At 41.6% G+C, this 13,434-nt stretch overlaps 1 protein-coding gene across 1 annotated transcript in view; it reads left to right on the top strand.

Annotated features, from left to right (window-relative positions):
* Positions 1 to 7,026: 7,026 nt before the first annotated feature.
* The window catches only part of gpc3 (glypican 3), an 83,132-nt gene continuing 76,724 nt past the window's right edge, over positions 7,027 to 13,434 (top strand). Inside the window, 1 exon segment of the mRNA XM_054598172.1 lies at positions 7,027 to 7,183. Coding sequence (XP_054454147.1) covers positions 7,027 to 7,183 — 157 coding nt within the window.

The following is a 13,434-nucleotide window of genomic DNA, read 5'->3' as shown; positions in this document are numbered from 1 at the left end:
TCATTTCTCAGATCCACATCTAGTGTAGCGTAGCTCTGCCACCAACCACATTATGCTCCAAGGTAAACCTGTGAGTGTAACTATATATTTTAATAGACTGCACTCAGTTGTGGTTAATAGCTTCTGTTTTTTTTCTTTTTTTTAAATCAATATTTGGTACACTGCACCCGATAGTCACAAGGTTATCATCAAGCCTTTACGGATCCATACATTAATTTGGGGACTCTGCTGTGAATGTGGTACATTATGCACAAATAGACTGAATACCTGCACACAGTGCACCGTCATGTCACCAGTTTATGAGAGAAAGTTTGTCTGAAAGTGTGTTTGAGTTTCTTTAATAATCCTGTCAGTAATCACCTCCTTTGTGATTATTTAATGTGAAAACCAGTTTTTCAAAACTACATTAATGCATTGGACTTACCCCATTTACACGAGTCATTTTTAATATATATATACATGAGCACAAACAAACTTGCAGCTTGCTGACAAACTTCTGCATAACAGGCTGTTATAATATCCAAGATTATTTCACTGTTGTGTAAAAGAAAATAACATTCATTTTGAAATAAAAATTCTTCAGAATATTATTTAGATTGAGCCCAGTCATGACGTGCAGTTCACAGTGGTCCCATCAGGGGGAGCTGTTGGCATCAATTGGCCCAATTGTATTAGTTGAACCAACAAAGCATTTCATGTTTCTATAACCCTACCTCTAATTATGAGTATATAAACTACTGGCGATATTATGTAGACGTCAAGACAAATTCCTTAAGATCAATATTATATTTCATGATTTAGAGTTCTCTGTTTAAATATGTGTTGTGCTTTACTTTTTCTACTCTGTTGCCTTCTCCACCCCCCCCCCCCCCCCCCCCCCCTTCTCTTTCCAAACTCTGGATATTCTCTTTATTTACCTTGGGAGCGAATAATGTGTACATAACTTTATAAAGGATAAAAGTGTGAAAGCATTCATGAAAATAAAACTTTATGGCAAATTTATGTGTGTGTGTGTGGCGTCAACGGTTTAGTGGACACAGAGGCAGCTTAAAGGTCCTAAACACAGTCAGGTGCACCTGAATGTTCTAGATCAGGCCCCTTTTCATTACTGCTTCGGCGTGTACATCTGTTAGGGCAACACATTCTAATTGGTGTTTGCGGTGCGATGACTTCACCTTATTATCGGCACAGCTCCGCCCAGGCCGGGGCTGTTCAGCCAAGTAGCATGGGATTCAATTCTACAGTTCATATTTACAACTGATACCTTTCTAACATTATAGAAGCCATGTTTTTATTGTTATTTGAGATCATTCATTTGGTTTGGAGTAAACTGACAAAACCAGATTATAATAGAAGTTAGTTAGTTAGTTAGTTAGTTAGTTAGTTAGTTACCCAGAAATCAGTTTACCCTTCGCTCATATCTTCAGAGTCAGACCTGCTGCAGGTTTTCTCAGATTTGAGAAGTGAAGTAAAAGATGCCTCCATTGATCTCTGACCAGTTTCACTCTAGACACAGCTAAAGCGATCACTCTAAAACAGACTGTAGTCTCCTGCATGTCGTCTCACAGCTTTCAAGTGTGATGATAGTGTGAAAGCTCACACTCCTCTGGTACATATATGGCCTAGTTAGTGCTGAAATGGTTTGTGGATCAACAGGATATTGGGTTTTTTTCCCAAAATAATTATTGTGAAAGTAATATATACAGCAAAATTAATTCAGAGGAGCTTCCAGGTTTTCTCTGTGTTTATATACTTTAAATGTGAATATTGTTGAGCATGGAAGGTCATTCTTTACCTTTGAGAACTATATATACATGTATGTATGTATGTATGTATGTATGTGTGTGTGTGTGTGTGTGTGTGTGTATATATATATATATATATATATATATGTATGTATGTAACAACAGTGTAAGAACAGGTTCCCTTAATGAACACTTTTGAGTTAGTTGGACAAAACAAACAATTTTGGGCTCTGGGGAATTCTGTTGGACATTTTTTTTTTTTTTGCAATGTTTCTGACATTTTATAGACTTTAATGATGACTCAAATACAAGTCAAAACATAAAATGATTATGAAAGTCATAATTAGCTGCAGACCTTCTTGTGCCTGTAGTTTCTCTGCAAGATGTTGACAATTCAGAAATCTATAACTCAACGGTGAGTCTAAATAATCTTTTTTTTCCTGCTTGTTTAAAAAAAAAACTTCTAACCAAGACTCAAATGTTGTGTGATCTACAAAGTTAATGAGTGGAAGGATATTTGCTGAGTTTATTGACATTGAAATGTAGTTTTATCTTCAGAATATCATTCTGGACTGAGCCGGTCACCGCTTACATCTTGCCAAGCGTATCCATCCAGTGATGCAAATGGATATTGCTAAAAATAACCCCTCCTCCCAGTTGTAAGCCCAGTTCAAAACACTGGGACACATTCCATCCTACCAGGAGGTTTCCACCATGAGGCCTGCTCAATGGGTTGCCGGTCTATTGTCTGTGTGGGGGTCAATTATAATCCCTGCAAACCTACTCAAACCCAAAGAAAAACACGAATTATTCCTCCAGCAGACCATTTTTTTGTTGAATGCAACATTTAAAAATCATAATGTAAAAAAAAAAAAAAAAAAAATCTTCCTTCCATGAATTAACCCTAGTTTTGTGCAAAATAAGATCAAAAGGTTCCTGATCACAATGAACCCTCCTCCTCCTCCTCCTCCTCCTGCTGTCACCGGTTCCCCGTGAGAATCAGAGACACTTGGTGAAAGAATAATATTAAAAAAAAAAAAAAAAAAAAGGGGCAGCTGCAGTTTATTGTCTTTCCCTTTTAAACTGCACCGATTGGGAGCAGAGGGGAAAACGCACTTATGAAAAGTAGGTTAAAGTTCAATCGGGGGAAGAAGGCAAGTGAGGCAACGCTGCGTCCATGTTCCCACCGTGGAGGAAGTGGAACCACGTTGTCTGGAAAGCCTCTGGACTCCATGTAAAACTCTACTGTTGCAAGAAAAACGGAGACATTATTACTGAGTGATATGTGAGCGCACATGAGGCGGGGTGGCGGAGCAGAGGGGCCGTGTGGGGGCAGGGTTTCCACGGGGGTCACGGGGTCACCAGCCTCCTGGGTTCCCTTTGACCAGCAAAGCGCCGAACGGATGAGCCAGATGGGGGGGTTAATAAGAAGAACCTAAACTTCACGCGATGCAGTCTGCAAACACGTGCAGGGGGGGAAACACCACGCGCCAGGAGAAGAAAACAACAAAAAAAATCTACATTTAATACCCTAAAAAAAAAAACTTGTGAGAGGATATGTGTGGTTTTTTTTTTGTGTGTGTGTGTGTGTGTGTGTGTGTGTGTGTCAAGGACGACATCCGCAACGAGCGCGTCGCCTGCGTTCCTCTCCCCACCCCCACAAAGAGAGAAACAACAAGAAAAGATGCTCTCACAATTTCATGCATGACAGAACTTTTTGTTGGCGCAAAGAGGGCTGCGGAGGGTACAACATCTGCGGGAGAAGGTACGTGCTGGAGCTTTTCTTGCAGGATGCGTAGCAATACAGTCACTCGGTAGAATAACCCCTCAACCCAAAGCAAAGGTAGGCTGTGTGCTCTTCTTCTTCTTCTTCTTCTTCTTCTTTTTTGTTTGTGCGTCTTTATTCCAGCACAGATTGACGCACGTGGTCTTTTTTTTTTTTTTTTTTAAATAGTGCTTTGCTTTCGTTTCAAAAAAAAGTTTGAATAATCTGAAAAGGGTCATTTTTTGCTTATTTCTCCTCATCGGACTTTTGGTTCGTTAAGGTCTTGCAGTGCAGTTATCTTAATGAATATGATGCATTTTAAGTTAATAATAATAATTATAATAATAATCCATGTGTTTTGTCCTCCGGGCGCCACAGTAACTTTAGTTGGCTAAAGGTCGGTTCCGCTGCAGTCTTTTGTTGTGGGCTGTAGCTGCTGGCACGTTGGGCTCATCCAGGCTCTATTTTATTAATCCGCAAAGTGTTACAAATCCATCCACCCGCCGCTCGCCAGCTGCTGTTTTTGTAGTAGTTACGTCACTGAATAAACGCGGATGTGATCGCGATCATTATTTAATCGAGATGACACGCTCATCATCGCATCATAAAAAAAACAAAAAAAAAAACGCAGTTGGCGCCACTTTATTCGAGCTGCACACAGAGAGGCGCTCCGACCACGTTTATGAACCCATCATAGCCCTGTTACATCCCATAATCTGCAGTTTAAGAGAATAGAATCTGTTACAGGGAGGCAGGGAAAAGAGCTGTATTATGGGCTGTATTGTGTCTTTTTGTGCTCCTATGTTTGAAGCTGAAGTCCCTCCACGTGTGTGCTGATTGATGCATGGACCGTTATGTTTAAACTGCCTGGGACTTCTTACATGCTACAATAGGATGTGATAGTATTGATTAAAGGAGTTAAAGGGTGTTTTATATTTTCCAACAATTTTTTTTTACAAGATCTTATTAAACTGGGAAGTTTTTGATGGTGGAAGGTAAACTAAGTACATTTACTCTTCAGTACTTCAGTAAAATGTTTAAGTGCTTGTACATCATCCGATTGTTTCCAGACCAGTTTAACGTTGCTTTATACTTCTTATTCACCACATTTCAGAGGGAAAATGTTCATTTTAATTCAGTTAGATATATGTTACACCTTTAGTCACTGGGCATTTTTGCAGATTAAGACCATTAAACTAATTAAACATCTCAATTAGACTATCCGGATATGGGTGTTAGAAGATATTTGTAGATTTTATTAATAATATCTAAAGTTTCTTATCTGTATCCAGTCTCACTGATCATTGCATCATGGCAAACAATTCCAAAGTTTTTTTATTTAAATTTTATTGAGGACTTTTCAAGGTTTGTAATGCTTGAAGATACATGCAGGTTTAAATTCAGTTAACCACCCCACATGGCTGCAGCTATAAAGTATTCATTCTCCTGTAAGGAGTTGTAGGATCAGTTTGGATATTTGTCTACATCACTTTTTAATTGATTTTTGTTCTGTTTTCAGATGCTCAAGACTGGGAGCGTCTTGCCAGAAGGAGTTTGAAATAATTCAGCACCTGAATCCCCTCCGTCTCCACCCCTAACTCTCATGGTCCTCCAGCTAAGGTGCATCTAGTGTAGTTAGTGAAGTAGCTCAGTATCTACTGCCCTAGTTGCTCCTTCTGGCTGGAGGGCCTGTCTTTCTCAGGATCTGAAATATTCTCCACTACACTTGCCCTGAAAACAAATGTATCTCTGGGTGAAAATGCTTTATGTCTTTTCTTTAGTTCTGTGAGGTGTACAAGTGTTTATTTATTTTTTTTTTGCAGTTTTAATCCTAGAAACCTTCACTGATCATGGACAGACAATAGATGCACAGAGGAGACTCATCTTAAAATCCTCAAAGAATAAGAAATAAGGTGTTTGCATTACATAACAATACATTTATCAAAGCACAGTAAAAGTGTCCCTGAACTTGCCGTCGACTTTGCAGTCCCAAAGTGCTCACAGTGCAGGTAGTGCACGCTGATCTACTGCAGTTTGTGCACTTCAGGTATTGCCGGTCACCTTCACATCACGCACACGTCAGCCAGGTTTCACACCTGCAGGTGGAACTCATGTGGGTTTACGGAGAGTTTTGTTGGTTTGCTGTCAGCTTCTGCCAGTCTCTGCTGTGCAAATCCATGCAAAGCTCTCCGTTTCCTCAGACGCACAGCCAAAAGAAGAGGTGCAGGTTGTGTTTTTTCTCTGTTTTCTGTTGTTCCAAGCTTTGATGAACACTTGAAAGACTAAAAATCGTATTCACCGCAGGCCTAAGAGAGCAGCTGTTATCGCCCCCCCCTCCTCCTCCTCCTCCTCCTCCTTGTTGCAGTAATATTTGACTCTACAGGCGTCTTAACATTAAGGTTGTTCTTTTTTGTTGACATGAGTGCTTGTCTCGCTGTTTTCGGGTGGATGACTTCACAATTTCAATGCTAGACAAAATAAAAAGAAATTGCACAGTATCCATCTGCAAGCCGCCAGATGTTGTGAACAGCTACACTTGTGTTAGTGTGTGTGTAGGAGACATGGACGTTTTGTAGGATAGATGTGCTTTTTTCTGGCTCGATGGACTCTGAAGCTCTATCTGCGGGGGAGGACGAGCTCTCTAAATGCAGAGACTGAACACCAGGTGGCACCATTTCAACTGTATTGGCTCTAATAGGAGCTGAGTGAAAGTAAAGAATAAATGTCCACTCAAGATGGGGAAGATGATGGAATAAGCAGTGTAAAATGAAATGCCATGAGGTTATGTGATTGAATTAGATTTATCCAGTGATATAAGATAAGAGGAGGATTTTGATGTTCACTTTATGCTCTGTTTGTTCTCATATATATATATATATATATATATATATATATATATATATATATATATATATATACATATCAATGCTTTTCTCCATGTGTTGAACAATAAAAGCTTCATTTCCAGATCATATCTGACAGCTTATGTGCCATCTTCATTTCTCCTGGCCACAGGATGCATTCCTATATCAAACACACCACCATTCATCTAACAGCTCGTGCACCGCATTACTCCCCTCCTACTATCTCCCCCCCCCTGCAGCCAATGCATCAGCTCGCATCACTGTTACTATTACGCGCGAGAGGGGAGAGATCAGAATACGCGCAGGTCCACACTCTGGCGCGCGCTTTTTTTTTTAGGGAGGGGTGGGGGTCTGGGGTAGGGTGGGGGTGCGCGCACATGTATCCGGGGCTCGTCGATCGGTGCAGCGAGCTTGAGAGTCAGAGCCGCAAGTGAAGAGGGACTCAGAAGTTCTCACCATCGGGAGTATCGCTCACGGACCGGTGAGGGTGAGGGTGGGGGGGGGGATAAGAGATAAGGATGCTGATGCTGAGCCGGAAGCCGCAGCCTCACCTCATCAGCACCAACCCGGGATGCTCCAGTAACTTTTTCTGAATGTGTTGAAGTTTAATCCTCGCCGTTCGTCGCTCCCGGTTCCCCGTTAAGCGCCAGCCATGCTCCGTCCGTCGGCCCGCGCTGCGCTCCTCCTGCTCGTCTCCCTGCAGCTCGTCTCCCTGCCCGCAGGACAGGTGCCCACCTGCCAGGAGGTGCGCACGGTGTTCCAGTCTCTGCATCCGGGCTCCAAGTGGGTCCCCGAGACCCCGGTGTCAGGTAACTGTCATCAACTTCAAGCTTGTGTATAAAATGTGCTTGTGTATAAAATGTATATAAAAGCTCCGCGGGGGGGGGTGACTGCACACTTTAGATAGCTTGCACTTCCAGAGGTTAAGAATGGATTTCTACTCATATTCGGAGGACATCACCGGTCCAACCGTCCTCTAGTCTGGGCTGCTGACTTCTCCAGTGTCAGCAGCCAGAGCCGACCCACACACTGTACACTGTATACTCTCCATCAACCTGCCCTGTAATAAAGAAAAGAAAATCTATTAGCCAGTTAAGCACCTTGTTAAAAAATGCAGGTTGAATTATATAAGCCACCAGTTAACTGTTAAATAAGCTTACAGAATTGATTGGCTCTAGCATTGATCCAAACGTGGAGCCAAGTAACACACAACTTTGGTTTGGTCGGTGCTTTTTAAAAAAGCAGATGTTAGCAGCATTTGTTTGTTTTACGGGGGGTTTGTATCTTCTGCTAAGTTTGAGTGTTTCTGCCCTTTAGATGATGATAATGATGGACTGCACACATATCAAACAAGACCAACGTTGTTCCTTTTATGAGAATTGATTAAAAAGCTGCGCGCTGAAGCATGGTCCTTATCCACACTGTCACAGGAATATAGATTAGTGGTGTGATGTGGATTGTGACCGCCCTGCAAACACATCTGTAATGGATGCGGTTATCCAGAGAGGTAATTACTGTTCCCTGGAGCTCAAATGTCAGTGAGTCTGCTTCCGTGGAGGAAAAGGAAGGGACTTGACTTTTGAGACGTGAGGGAAAACACACTGAGCTGATGGGGGGGTTAAATAAATCAGGTGTTTTGCCCCCCCCCCCCCCCCTATTTTTGCAGAACACAGCACGTCCGCGCACCGCCGGAGCCTGTTGCATGCATTCAGATCCAGAGGCCCCTCTCATGTGGCTGAATCACCAGCCAGCTGCAAATGTTCATTTGGTGTCGTAGTGTCATGTCAGCACTCGAGGCAAGTGCTCCAGGTTAACAGCATTTTCTCAGCGTGAGATCCTCGCACACCTCACCTGATTTCAAAGAGGTTTACCCAATAATGCTCTCAGTGCGCTGTGAACACGGAGGAGTGTGATGAATCGCAAAAATGATTCAAATCAAACGACAAGGAAAGACGCGCGACGCACTTTGAAGCATATTTTGTCATGCTCAATCCATCACGTATTAATCTCCCATCCGTGGGTGCATGCGGCTCCAACCACTGCGCCCCACATCTCTCCCTGCATAAATCTTTAATCACACACCCTCCGCCGCCGAGGCCATCATGCATTTTTATCTTGCCAGAGTCATCGTGGCAGGCCGAGAGAAATATTTAACCCCCCCACCCAACACACACACCCCATTTCCAAATCTGAGGCAGAGCATGCCCAGCTGTGCACCTTCACCGAGGAGTCGGTCCTCAGCTGGACAAGCCTGCACACCAGGCAGCTGAAAACCCATTACTCACACTGGAAATCAATCCACCAGTCAGCCAAGGGACAATTCATCCTCGCCGGTTAAGAGCTACTTTGGTTTACACATTCCCAAGATGCCCGCGGCTACTCTGCTGCAGCTTGATTGCTGCTTTTATGAAGTGAGCTGGTGCTACAGTGCTTTATCAAGTGACTGATGGTAATGCACCTTATCCTGCATGTATAGAACAAGATTTTTAGATTAATGTAGAACACTGATTTGAAAAAAAACAACCTTTGGCCCTTTTTTTCTGTTTTAGATCCAGTAGGCAGCTCAACAAACGTGTAATCTTTGTTTTTACTGTCTTGATACCGTCTGATTTTTCCGAAGTAGGCTTACAAACAGGATTTTGAAAGGATGACGTGTTAATCCCGCCAGTAAAAATGATGCATTGCTTCTGTTTTGGGTCTCAGAGCCTACCATATAAGTCCATTTTTAATTCTGCTTTGGAGTTTGTTCTAAAAGGGAGTTACACCTCTCTGGTTCCTGATTGACCCCAAGGCCTACATAACACTCATATATATTTGTTCATGCATAGCCCATGTAACATATATATGTTACATTTCCTTATTTGGCATGATAAAAATGTTTTATGATCTTCATCAAATGAGTGTGTGATGAAGATAGGGGTTACCACCTCCATACACGTCTGAATTTAGAAGGAAAGAAATAAATATCGTAGGGAAAAAATGGCTGTTTTTGCAACTATTGTTAGTGTCAGGACACATACAACAGTGTTGCCAATGTCTACAAGACACCTGGGTGATTATAAGAAGCCCAATTAGACTGTATTCATGTTAACAATTTCATATACGGGTTTTAACAATGGCCCCATGGAGCCACAAAGTTCTGTAGTTAGATACAACAAGATTCATGTAAAAAGACATAACTGCACCAGTGTAGCAACAGGGAGATAAAATGCCTCTCCCTTTCATTCCCAATGTGCTGAAATAATGCTGATATTCAACAATTCCTTATATTCTGCACACCTTCTAAACCCTCTCAGCCTGAGAGGGATCTTAGGACCCCTTCAGGAGCTGTAGTAAAATGTAATGGCGTGTGAATTCAGGACTTAATGCGTAAACAAATTACTGCCATTGAGGGAGAAATAGGTTGCAACACATTCAATTGTAAATCAATTTTATAGTGTTTAGGCTTTTATAAAAAGCCATTAAGCAAGGCCTTTGGGAGAACGTAGTGTGGCCTTGAATGTGCCACAGAACGTTGTTAATCTAACTATAAAACCATGAACCTCTGTCCACCTGCGGAGGCTCGAGCTAGGGTGCCACGCGCGAGTCTGAACGAAGCTTTGATAGCTAACATGAAGAAGAATTGAACCAGAATGTATTTCACCGGTGTGACCGTGAGTAAAGTAGGTAGGTGGGTCCCGGTGTATGACTTGATAATAAACTTATAATAAGGTTACCGCCAGTGAAACACCTCCACTGATGAAGTCTATGCTGTACTTTATAACCAGGCGTCTATGTCCAAACAAGCGACAAATAGAGGCTCCTGGAAACTACCTCGCTAAGTATTTCACTGATGTTTAGGACCGGGAGTAACCGCCACCTGGGTGTGTTTTTGTGGCCTGGAAGCATGTTACCCCAAATGGTATTAACTATTAATAATAGTAAAACTATGAATCCTCCTGCATTTACATTATTACTGAGAGTGAAATGGGGGCATACTCAGCACAATGCACTTTAATGTAACATATTTAAAAGGTGGAGCTTTTATTTCTAATCTGATGCTGGATAGTTGAATGAATAATGATGCATTGAATTTGGCTTGTGATATTTTTGTGAGATAAATTAGATTCTTCAAAGTAACCAATAACATTTCTCTGTCCTGTTAATGTAGCACTGCTAATGTTTTAACCTCTGAACTGGAAGTACACAGTAAGTAAGTAGTGTACAATTAAGTGACATATTTTGGGGGGCCTTTTGTCAAATATTTCCGTGTACAATGAGTTAAATTAGTAACCCAATTCAATATTTTTCACATCTATACATCATATTAAATCTATGTGTGTTTGGGGCCCTGGTTGTCTCCTTTGCTGAACTGTCAAGTCTGCCTCTGGTGTGATTTTCCTGTGAACCAGACTGTATTTTTCTGGTGTCTCTGACTGTGAGTAGCCGAGACTTGGGTGTGTGACGCAACTATGTCATGTCATGGTATTGCTGAAGACCCGAAGAAGAGCAGTGTGGAGTGTGAAGCTGTTTTGATGAGCGGTTCTTGAGAAAAGCTGCAAGCAGAAATACCACAGGACATGAAGCCGGTTCTGAACAGCCATGTTTTCAACGGTCACACACAATGGTTTCCTAACCTTTGTGGCCTGATTTTCAGAGCTTGCATATGCCACAAACCGGGCCATGACAAAAGAGTGAGACGCACACAGTCAAGTAGTTTAACAAATGATTTATTTAACTCAATGGCAAAATATAAAGAAAACTTAATCTAACAGTGGTGTGTGGAGTCAGTCACGTCAGCAGTGTAGGCGAGTGCATGAGTGGAAAGTGTGTGTGTGCTATGTTGTATGATGTGGAAACAAACCGTGATAAAAAAAAACCAAATGGGTGTATTTGTGTATTATGTGGATCATTTTCAGGGTAAAGTAATCCAGTAATTGGCAAGAAAATGAGCAAAGATAAGAGTAAAGTCTGTCAACATATGTTTGAAACCACTGGGATAATGTTATATTGATGTATGGTTTATCAGTGCAGAAATAGTTGCATTACCAAACATTACATCATCAACAATAATCACATTCACTGCTTTCACTCATTAATGTGTACAGTTTTTGTGGAGGATTGCTTTGTGCACATCCACATAAAAATAGCTGTTGCAAAATATTTGTTAATCCTGTTAAACGTGTTAAGCCACATTTGTATTCCTGAATAAATAACTAGACTAAAAAATGTGTGTTTATAAAAGAAAAACAGATGTGACTCATACTTAACTTTCCAGGCATGTTTCCAGTATTGTATGCCGTCCTTTATATCCAGCGTTGACATTGAACCGTCTTTCATCGTTCTCGACGATATTTAAGCAATGTATGAAATATTTAAACCGTAATATCCTGAGACATGAGACGGAGTTATGGTGCCAGGCCTGTACTTTAGGTAGGATTTCCATAAATCCCAGCCCATCCACTTTTCTCCAAATGAACTTTTGTTTTACATTTTTACAAAAGCATGAAATATGCAGCCACTTCTCATATACTTGGTACAGTTTTTGGTCCCATTCATTTTGGTCATCCATAATGCATCCATGTCGTTAATGGATACAGAATAAGTTGAAGGTTTTCAGTCACATCTGCTGAACTTTGTGCCAAGAGTTCTTCATTGAGCCCTACAGCTAATGAAAGATTGATGAACTTAAATGTTGAGGATGGCTTGCTGTGATTTGACTGGGGGAAGTATCACGCTCTATCTCTGTGTGTGTGTGTGTGTGTGTGTGTGTGTGTGTGTGTGTGTGTGTGTGTGTGTGTGTGTGTGTGTGTGTGTGTGTGTGTGTGTGTGTGTGTGTGTGTGTGTGTGTGTGTGATGATGGGGAGCCGTGAAGTAGCCTGTATTGATATGGTGTGTGGTGTGGGGGAGGTGGGTGATTCAGAGAGAAGTCCGCAGGAAGGCAGAGCAGAATTCTAATAACGCTGCATGTGGTGCCAGGGGGCAAAACACCAAAACACAAAAACTTTTTCTTTCCGCCAACATGAATGAGAATGAGAAAAAAACAAAAACATTACAGTTGGAGATGTGAAAAAACAAAATTGTGCTGCAGGAGTACCACTCATGTCTTTGTTGCGGTTGTTGCTGTGGGTGGTTGGAGTGTCTGAAGGTGAAATGGAGGCTGGGTGTCGGTTCACTCCGTGGCGTGTAGTCGTGTATGTGCGAGAGCGAGCACTTTCCCCGGGACATGAGTGTGAGAGCGGCTCCGTCAGTGTCAGCGGCGCTTTGAGCGGAGGACGCGGAGGATCTCTGACAGCAGCTGACCTGATTCATGAGAGGAGCATCAGATTCTCACTAAATGGAGGAATAGTACGAGTTCGCCGGAGGCTGAGCTGACAGCTGCCACTTATTTATACATTTATTTGAGATTTTAAATTTTTGGGGAGGGGGGTTCGTTATTGTAGAGGTAGAGATTGGATATTGGAGAAAGAGAAGGGTATGACATGTAACAAAGGGTTCCAAGGCCCTAGGGTCCTAACGGTATCACTGTATACTGTGGGATCATACTGTGGGATCAGACTGTGGGATCATACTGTGGGATCAGACTGTGCACATTTGCTTATGTGCAGTATTTTTTTTAAATTACAGTAAGTGAGGGAGAGGTAAAGGTACAGAAAGGAGCACCTACACTATAGGTTAATTTATCAATCATTGGACATTTTATTTTAGAAGCTGATGTTATTTTTCATTTAGTTATTTAGTTAACATGCAAATGTTGCTATAATCCTTAATTTCATCTATTATAATTATATTTTAATGATGATGCTGATATCATTCTTTCATGTCATTGTAGCTATAAAGTAAAAAAAAAAAAAAAAAAAAAAATGTCCAGAGGAATAGAGAGGAAGGAATAAAGATAAGGATATAAATAAGAACAGTTGTAATGTAGCTGCTGCTGTGCGTCTTTCAGCATCACGACTCGTGAGAGGGAGAGATGATCTGAAAGTGATCCTTCTGAAAACGATCTTGTCCGCTTCTGTCCTTGACGCCAGACACAAGCGATGTATCTATAGTTCTATTTTGTAGTTATCGACGGCCCTTA

This window comes from Anoplopoma fimbria, chromosome 4 (genome assembly GCF_027596085.1).
Source record: "Anoplopoma fimbria isolate UVic2021 breed Golden Eagle Sablefish chromosome 4, Afim_UVic_2022, whole genome shotgun sequence".
In the NCBI taxonomy this organism is placed as follows: Eukaryota; Metazoa; Chordata; class Actinopteri; order Perciformes; family Anoplopomatidae; genus Anoplopoma; species Anoplopoma fimbria.
The sequence above is the reverse complement of the archived record's forward strand: the minus strand, read 5'-3'. Positions and strand labels throughout refer to the sequence as shown.